The following is a 9,758-nucleotide window of genomic DNA, read 5'->3' on the forward strand; positions in this document are numbered from 1 at the left end:
CACTCAACAAAAAAAAAAAAACGAATACTGAAACGCATAAATACATTTTCCTAACAGTTGGAAATAATTGTTTAGTCAATTACAGTCATATGAAACGAGTTTCTTGAAATTATAATGCTAACGAAATTATTGAACCCTTACATGAATATATACTAAACTAAGTCCTCTGTGCACGATTTTGTTTACATTCATTACTAATCCATAACATTTAATCGACAAAAATATTTCATTCAATAGAAACTTCCCCTGCTAATTGTCTTTTTTTTTTTTGCCAAAGTTTAAACAACGTACCTTAATAAACAATCAATACAGAATCATTGAGCACGTGAAAAATAAGTGAGATGATACATATGCAAAAGGGCGAAGTTTCTTAAAAATTCAGCTTCTTGAAAACACTTTTTTTTAAATATAAGATTACTTTCCTCGTGATAATTACATTGAAAACTCAAGTTTCTAAAAAATCTGCTTCTCAAAAAGTCTTTAATTGTGTTTTTGTCGTATTCTTATATTTTATCTATTGCAGTATTAATCAAGCACACCTAGCGCTTCATATATCCATTACGATGTTAGTTTAGTTGCCTTTCATGTAACTATCTTGTAAATGGCGATCTGACCGTCTATAGAGACATGTAGGACCGTCTATCAGAGAAACAACTCGGGCGATCCTACAGACATTGGCATGTTGTATTATTTGATCGACTTGAAAAGATATACTAAAGACTACTACATTGTACTAAGACCGTCAGTAGAGACAATTCAGTCCGTTCGGCCTTTATTAATAAGGAACAGCCAAGGATCCGGCTTAATAAATATGAAACAAATAATACGACAACGCCAGAGAAATCATTTATGCTAATACAATCAACCAAAATAAAAATAAAAATATATGCCTGAGGACAGGAAAATACAGAATATGACGGGATTAAACATTTATTTGTAGATCAGAATCTTTAATTCCCCTGACCTGTGACAGTGATGTATCATCTATAGAAATCGTGAAAAGTAAGAAATGGCTTGACCCATCTGATGAACACGAAGCACAAATGCAACTAACAAAAAGACAAAAGATAAAAAGTGGCGCAAGAGCTATTCAAACTGTAAAAATCAGTTGCAAATAGTTTGACTCATCTGATCGACACAAAGCACAAATGCAACTCGCAAAAAAAAAAAAGATACAAAGCACCAAACTAAGAGACTAGCAGTTATGCAACACTATAGTTCAAAGCTCAATACAACTAACGAATCAATCATGTTTCACCATACTTGAATATCAGTATGTACACATCTAATGGAACTAGATAAAAGACGTCATTAACAGACTTAAAAAATCATGACCTTGTGCAATGCAATAATTAAATATCGACATGATATAGCCAATAATTGTTCATAACTGTATATCATTACATATCAAGTTATGTTTTACTTGGAAAAAAAAAACAAAGTTAGTAAGTAAATCTCTTGCTTCTTATTTAATTTAGAATCGATAATTCTTATCTAAAACTACTGATGTTAACAATCTACTCCACTAGTCCAACATTGAAGTGAAGGGTCCGTATTTGTCAATACTACAAACCCAGGTTGTCTTCGAATCATTAAGGGATATGTAGTTACTAGTTAATGCTGACTATCATATAATGCATCAACAATGAAATCAAATAATATACATGAAAGGGAGATAGATAGACTCGTTTATTTAGTGATTGATTCTTTATTTCTGAACTCACAATTAACAGATATACATATATTGAAATACATTTAAGAGTGCATTCAACTTCGCTGGAACAAAACTCAAGGTAGAGTCTTTCCTGGTTCTTTTATGAAAAGTTTGACAGTAACTGATGACTCCTTATTTTGAAACACAACGTCTAAGAAATGACAGTTTCCTTTTGTTTCTCTTTACATGCTTCTCTTCTTCTTTTGGAAAAACGTTTGTTGTTTGAAAGACAATATCTTTTATGTGCTTTAAACGATCTTCTGCGATTACAAACAGGCAAATAAAACAATAGCCTTATCTTCTCCCGAAATGACTTATTAATCCAACAATAAACCATTGGATTGATACCGGTATTGCTGAATGACAGCCAGTGAAAAAACAGCCATAGTATGTGCGCATATCTGTTGTCATATAATGTTGGATTGAGATCGGCAATGGTAGTGATGATATAGATCGGAAGCCATGTGATTGCGTAGACGGATACCAGTATGAATAACATTTTCAAACTCTGTAACGAAATCAACTATATCATAATACAAAATGCAAAATGTCATGTTAACAAGTAGAAAAATGTTAATAATACAGATATGTTTGATAAAGGTGAATTTTTAAACTCTTCAATAATGAAGCTCAATGTATCAAACTTATTTTATAACAATGATCTACATACCTGTGAAATAGTCTGTTAGTTTTAAGTGTGATATCATCCTTAAACCAATGATATCAGCCCCGTTTTGAGTTTTTATACAAACCCTTAGTTTGCTTTGTATCAATTGGATCTATTCTTGCCCAAATTCTTAATTCTTAAACTCACCTTTCTTTTAGATAATGCAATTCTCCTATCTCTGAAATAGTCTGTTAGTTTTAAGTGTGATATCATCCTTAAACCAATGATATCAGCCCCGTTTTGAGTTTTTATACAAACCCTTAGTTTGCTTTGTATCAATTGGATCTATTCTTGCCCAAATTCTTAATTCTTAAACTCACCTTTCTTTTAGATAATGCAATTCTCTTATCTCTTTCTTTATTTGCCTCACCAGGTGTTTGTTTTATCCAAATCATGTATCCAATGTTAATGTATGCACATATCATTATAATTAAGGGAATAACATACTGAAGTAATTGTATTATAATGCTATACACATTTCGAAGTCTATGGGTTTCCCAAATTTCGATGCAGAGTCCGTGCGATCCTGGTTCGTACTGTAAATAATGAATTTGGGAAAACATGGCTGTTGGCAATGCAATAACAAATGCAGCTAACCAGAGCAGTGCAACTAGCAATCTGGCTGTGGGTTTAGTCATTCTCTTTTTTAGTGGTTTAGAAATTAAAAAATGCCGATCACATGTAATAGCTACTATTGCGAATGCCCTTTGCATAACAACGACAAGTTGAAAATAACGTAACACAGGGCACATGAATGATCCCAGCAGCCAATGTTTATAAATGATATCGCTGAGAACAGTAGTCGGAATGCAGAGAACCGTCATCAGAATGTCACTGACAGATAGATTTGCAATGAAAAAGCTTGTTACTGTATGCAGACCTTTTACATCATATATCGTATAACAAACGACAATATTCCCGCCAAAACTAATGACAACAACAACGCCATATAGGAGCACCAAAGGAGCAATAAATGACAACGGTAGATGATACATTTCAAAAAGTACATCTCCTTCTTCTGTCACTGGATTATCATAAGTAAACTGGTCCCAAAAGGATCCATTTATCAATGTCCAATTACATCCACTACAATGCATTATTGCGTTATTTTTGTATAAATTGGTCTTTCGACGTCTTGTCGTTAGATGGTTAAAGGAATACTAAACGTGATGTGATGGATATGATCATGTTAGATGAGACAGTTTACGGCAACCTCTGAACATCAACACACTACAACCCGAAGTGTTAATTGATCAATTGCGTTTTAACTGTGAATTCAATCCAATGACGTCAATTATCATAGCGTTTTACCAATCTTGTTTTTTTTCTGTTGTTTTTGTTTTCTTGCTTTCTCTCCTTTTGTCGGTGGTGCTTCGGAAAGTTTGGGAATATTTTTATTTCTGTTGTTGCTTTATTTTGTTTTGGTGTGTTTTGTTTCTATGGATTTGTTTTTTTTTTTCTTCAACAATGACGTTACCATTTTTTTTAACAACAAAAATTGGGGGAGGTTCAATTTTTTTTTTAACACAGTGCCGGCAAAATAGCCACTGCCTTAATTATACATTTCCTAATATTATATATCATTCTTAAAAAAACTTCGGGAGCTCTTCAAGTAAAAAAAAACTAAGCGCCTGCTCCATATTATATTTGTAAAGTTTAAAGGTAAAACTGGTTACATGTATGCACTATAGGTCAAGATAAAAAAAGTTCTTTATAATTGGATGCAAAAAGGGGAAAAAAACACTTTAAAATGGCGACCGGAACCGATATACTGTAATTAGACCGACCTATGCCGGATAGTAACTCCCGAGGGGTTACGATAAGATTTCCCGCCTAATTCTGGAGACATGGAAGTGAGTAAAAATTTAAGACTAATATGACCCCTTCTGTAGGTCTGCGTATTGATATTTTTTAAAGTGAAATAATATCAAAACAGAAAAAAATACTTGAAAAAGAGGATGCCATATTGTACATTTAACAAGGACACCAACAGAATAATATTTAATTTTTCTTTGCATTTGATAAAAAATGTTAGTTTTGTGGTCGGTTAACCAAAGAATTTTGCTGAAAATCCACAGCCTTTACTTCGTTAATTGATTTCTCAATAAATTAGTTGTCCATGATGATGATGTAAGGTATTTATTGTTTACATAAAGTCCTAAACAACCTATACTTCCCAAAAAAAACCTCGAGCTTGGTCACATAAGTTAGAGAACGGAAACCAACTTCGGGACGTACGGACGGACGTACGGACGTACGTACAGACGGACAAGGGTAAAACTTAATGCACCCTTCGCTTCGGCGGGAGCATAAAAATATGCAATCATTAATGACCTGACAACAGTATCATTACTATACCCCTTTAATTTTTATATACCTGTTTACAGGGCGTATTATGGTATACCGTTGTCTGTCCGTCCGTCGTCAACATGTCGCCCAGGACATTAACTCAAAAACACTTCATCCAATTTGCATGAAACTTTGATGATTTGTTTATATCTATTGACATGAGCTCACCTTGATTTTTTTATAAATTTGAGATTTTACCTTTCCGAGTTTTGGGGTTTACTTCTTTACAAAAAGGGGGATTTTCCATATTTCTGACAAAAACTCAAAAATGCTTTCACCAATTTGCAAGAAACTTTGGTGAATAGTTTATATCTATTGACATGAGCTTCCTATCTATTTTTATAATTCTTTTATTTTATGTTTCCGAGTTATGGGGTTTTATTGATTACAAAAAGGGGGATTTTCAAGTTTTCGGACAATATCTCTAAACATGCTAAAGTACTATGAGTAGTTTTATTAAACTTTGTTGACTGATTTATATCTATTAAGATAACCTCCATTTGGATTTTTATAAATTTCTGATATGACATTGAGAAGTGGTTGAACTTTGAAAAATGCGACGGGCGTATCATGCGCTCATTGGCAGTCATTGTGCAGCTGTTTATTTAAAACATGTAATTTAAAGGTCCTTGTCCAGAAAAGTTTTGAATAAATTAAACGGAGACTATTAAGGTAAATACCAAGTTTCCTGAAGCATAAAAACAAAACAAGGTCCCAGAAATAGGGACAATCATTTGATTCTGAGAGAGACCTGTTGCCCAGTCTTCATACTTAGCCACACTGAGGCCAACAGAATTCAACAGAAATTTTCCAAACATTTGAACTCTGAGCCTGCCGATTTAAATGTTTATCATGAAGACTGCCATCTGGCAAATATGATGAGGTCAAACTATAATTTATTTCCAACAAAAAGGCAGATTGATTATTTATTTTCTGCTTAGCCACAAATGACACAAAAATTGTCATCTCCCCTCCTGAGAATCAACTTTCAACTTTTCACTACCACAAGTAAATTAACTTTTGTGAATGAACACTATTCCCTCTCCACCCCCTTCTATTTCAAGGGAACCACTGTCAAAACTCCTGAAAATAAAATTTATTATATATAGATATTAGATACCTTTACTAACATGACTAATGTGGCCTGGGCCTAATAGAGAAAGGGACATGCAACTAAATTAATTTTCAATTTCATTGCCCAGCAAATTTTGGACGTTGAAAAATTACTAAAATAATTAGTTTTCCGCACTTTTTTCGTCATGAAAAAAACCCCACTTAAATATCATGTCACATGTGCATACACACAATCTGTTTTAAAAGCAAGATAATAATGAAAAGTACCATACCAAACATTATGGAAAGCAAGATCAAAATTATTACTTACACTTGAAGACTTTGTTAATATAACACAGTTTTCTAGTTCATAATGCTGTTATTAACTTTCGTTTTCTTTTAAGAACTGAGATTTGACAACCGTCAAGTATGAAGGACTGTGAGGGATGACTTGCTTTATTGGATGAATTCATAAAAAGTTCAGAAAAAAAGCCTATTTTGAGGTAAATATTTTTTGGACCCATTTTATGCAGAAAATGATATTTTTTTCGGGCAAGTTTCCTGTATGCAATGTACCTCCCCAGAATCCACCACTGTGACTTGTTAGATTTTTGATAGATTTCAATAAATAAGCGCCTAAAATATATTGAATACAGTTACAAACCAGAGTTAGATGAGATGTGCCGGTAAAGTAAGATTTTTTTCACGCTTTATCCTGCTTTATGACTCTTCACAAACTATTTTTACTTAGTTTTAGGGAAACTGACAATTTGCGAACTTAAAATGAAAGGCCCCTCTGAAATTTTTTGGTGGTTTATCCTGCTTTTTGGCTGTCCCAATGGAGCTATTTTAACTTTGTTTCACAGACACAATTTTCAAACCTTAAAATGAAAATGCACACGTAATGACTCATAACTTTAATTATCAAATTCAAAGTATTATAACGTAAGACTGTTTGTTCACACTGAAAGTTTTATTCAGTTAGGCTTTGTCAAATGCAAAGGCGATTTTTATGTGCCCAGACGAATCCCATCTCTTTAGCACTTCTATACATTCAATATTGCCAACATTGTCACTTCTATATATGTGTATCATACCCATACCACACATTCTGCTTTCCATCATTGTTGACCTGTTCCATGTTTTAAGGCGCCGTAGCGCAGAAAACGATCCCTCACATCTGCAAGACGCAACTGGCAAGCCTAACAGAAGCGATAGTATTTGTTTTATATTTGAGTAGAACTGCGTGTGTTTGATTGCTTGCTCTGTTGTACATTTTGACCTAACCTCCTTAATAGACGTAAACGTTTCCCATCTGTGAACTTCTTGAGGCAAGTCACCAGGGTACATGAACATGTGGGGTATCATTTATATACTCATTAGCAATAGAGCCTATAACACCCTGCCATTATGATTAATCACCTTGTTGGTTAAACTCACAACCAGTGCTATTAAAATAATGCATGATTTTTTTTATTTTTACATCGCGATGACCGTGAGGGCATTCCGATGTATTGCTATCGCCTAGATTTCCATTACGTAACTTTCGTTTTGGGTTTGTAATCGATCTATAAACATGATAAATACGCGGATATTAACGAGTGCAAAATAACATTCCTCATCGTTTGTTATAAATACATCTCTTCAATTAATACTGATAACAATATTTTTGTTTAGAACATAAATTAATAATATGAAAATGTTTTGTCGTTAGATATATATATAGAAGTAAAAAATCATTGATATGGTAAAGCATGCGGAAGAATATCTCAAGAACATTTTGCGACAATCCCGGCAAGTACCGGTAACTCTGCATGGAAGATTGTTTTTGCAGGAAAATATGAATGCCTACTCATATCCAATCTTTTAGAAGAATTTTTACAGAAGAGTGTCCACCATGCACTTGCACTGCACTCTTATTAGAATAGTAGAATAGAATGATATACAAATGGATGAAAATTATATATACATGTAACTGTTATATTAATATAATTTATAACAACAAACCAGTGTATACTGATTTGTATCACTACAATATAATAGTTATAACGGTGAGGTTGAATTTCCTGTCATGTATTCATCATCCACGCACGAACTTGTCTCAGAAAAAAAATATCTCTGTACATTAACCTCAGTTTCAGGTATAGAGATGTGATTTTTTTCTGTGACAAGTGTTTTTGACAATCCACAAGAACTTGCGGTCATCCGATGTTCAGTACTTCAGTCCTTTGATCTTTTTTTGTCAGTCCGCAATAGGAGGCAACTCCATGTAATTTACGGCCCTGTCTGTGATAGATTCATTGTCCTTGACTTCATTTTCATTGTAAATTAGTCAATTTAAGCTTTTGTGTTATGGTCTACTTTTTAAATACAAAAATCAATAAGTCAACTATATTTGGTGTATGGAATGATTGTAAGGTGTGCATGTCTGTCTACTGTAGCAGGTATCATCTGACCTTGACCTAATTTTCATGGTTAATTGGTCTATGTTAAGATTTTGTGTTTTGGACTGTTTTTTTCAACTACTAAAATTACGTAATTTTGAATATTGCTTCAAAGCAATAGGTCAACTATATTTGGTGTATGGAATGATTGTAAGGTGTGCATGTCTGTCTACTGTAGCCGGTATCATCTGACCTTGACCTAATTTTCATGGTTAATTGGTCTATGTTAAGATTTTGTGTTTTGGACTGTTTTTCAACTACTAAAATTACGTAATTTTGAATATTGCTTTAAAGCAATAGGTCAACTATATTTGGTGTATGGAATGATTGTAAGGTGTATATCAGTCTGACAAATGTCATATATGACCTTCAAACGGCGTTCATTTTCATGATTCGTCTTTTTTTCAATAACAATATAAATATATTTGGTGTCAAGAATAATTATTAGGTGTGATTGTCTGTCTGACAGGATTTATCTGACCTTGACCTTGTTAAGTTTATGTGATTACTTGTAGTAAAGCCTTTACTTTGAAGACTTTCAACATTAAATCAATGGTCAGTTAAGCCTTAATCATTTTTATGACCCTGTTGTAGTTCCATTTTAGAGTTTTACAGTTTAATATGCCTCGTGCAAATTTTATGAAACTCGTATATAATGCTTAAAACCAAAGCTCGCAGAAAGAGTTAGAATTGGGGCTGTGGGTCACTTACCTTTCTAGAGTAATGCCAGTTTAACTTGAAAGTTGCAATTATTTTTTTGGTTTCTGCACTCTTACATAAGTTTTACTCACTCAAAATTTATATAACTCATACACAATTCTAAAAACCAAAACTTGCAGACAGTTTCGAATCTGGGTAGTTAGTCACTCAAAGTTCTAGAGTTATGCCCCTTTATAACTTGGAAAACTGCAATTCTTTTTCATTTCGGAACTCTAGCTGAAGTTTGTCTCATTCAAATTTTATGAACCTCATACACAATGCTTAGAACCAGAACACACAGACAGAGTTCAAATTAGGTCAGGTGTCATTTACTGTTCTAGAGTTATGCATGCCCCTTTTAACTTGGGAAATTGCAAATCTTGAGCGGGGGCTATCATGTCCTCATGCTGCTTTACAAGGGAAAAGAATTTTCACATCTATTCTCTAACTTAAATTTGCCTCAACCAAATGTTTTGAATCTTATACACAATGTGTATTACCACAAAAACAGTCTAATCAAGTTTGAATATTGATAGCGCCACTTTTTGCTGTTAATGAATTATGTTTCTATATGGTTCAAGGACACAGTTATTGTACTTAAGACTTTCAGTGTCTACAAATATAGTCCCTAGTGTGGGCAGTGCATAACTTCAACTTGCAAATTTTTTCATACACTTTCCAAATTTATTTGTTTGTGCATGAAATATTAAGTAAGGGGATGAAATTACATGTTCAACAAATTTGGGCGCTGAATCTTTATGTTTGGTAGTGATTTGGTCCAGTTAAAAAAGGTAAAAAAAATAATATGTCTGAAGCTGTCAAACTGGATTTT

The 9,758-nt window shown here is 33.3% G+C and overlaps 1 protein-coding gene across 1 annotated transcript; it reads right to left on the reverse strand.

The window, feature by feature from the left end:
* Window positions 1-1,865: 1,865 nt before the first annotated feature.
* LOC127708375 (RYamide receptor-like) lies at window positions 1,866-3,478 on the reverse strand. The gene is made up of 4 exons (XM_052213239.1): window positions 3,389-3,478; window positions 2,702-2,917; window positions 2,529-2,569; window positions 1,866-2,115 (listed from the first exon to the last, which is right to left on the reverse strand). The coding sequence occupies exons 1-4, from the start codon at window positions 3,476-3,478 to the stop codon at window positions 1,866-1,868; spliced, it is 597 nt and encodes a 198-aa protein (XP_052069199.1).
* Between the last annotated feature and the right edge of the window lie 6,280 nt (window positions 3,479-9,758).

The sequence above is a fragment of the Mytilus californianus genome, unplaced genomic scaffold (genome assembly GCF_021869535.1).
Source record: "Mytilus californianus isolate M0D057914Y unplaced genomic scaffold, xbMytCali1.0.p SCAF_7, whole genome shotgun sequence".
NCBI lineage: Eukaryota > Metazoa > Mollusca > Bivalvia > Mytilida > Mytilidae > Mytilus > Mytilus californianus.

Coding starts and splice junctions, on each gene's coding strand:
- LOC127708375 (XM_052213239.1), bottom strand. CDS start 3,478: ATGCATTGTAGTGGATGTAATTGGACATTGATAAATGGATCCTTTTGG. Junction 2,570..2,701: donor TTGCATTATCTAAAAGAAAG/GTGAGTTTAAGA, acceptor TAAAACTAACAG/ACTATTTCAGAGATAGGAGA. Junction 2,116..2,528: donor TTGCATTATCTAAAAGAAAG/GTGAGTTTAAGA, acceptor ATATGACAACAG/ATATGCGCACATACTATGGC.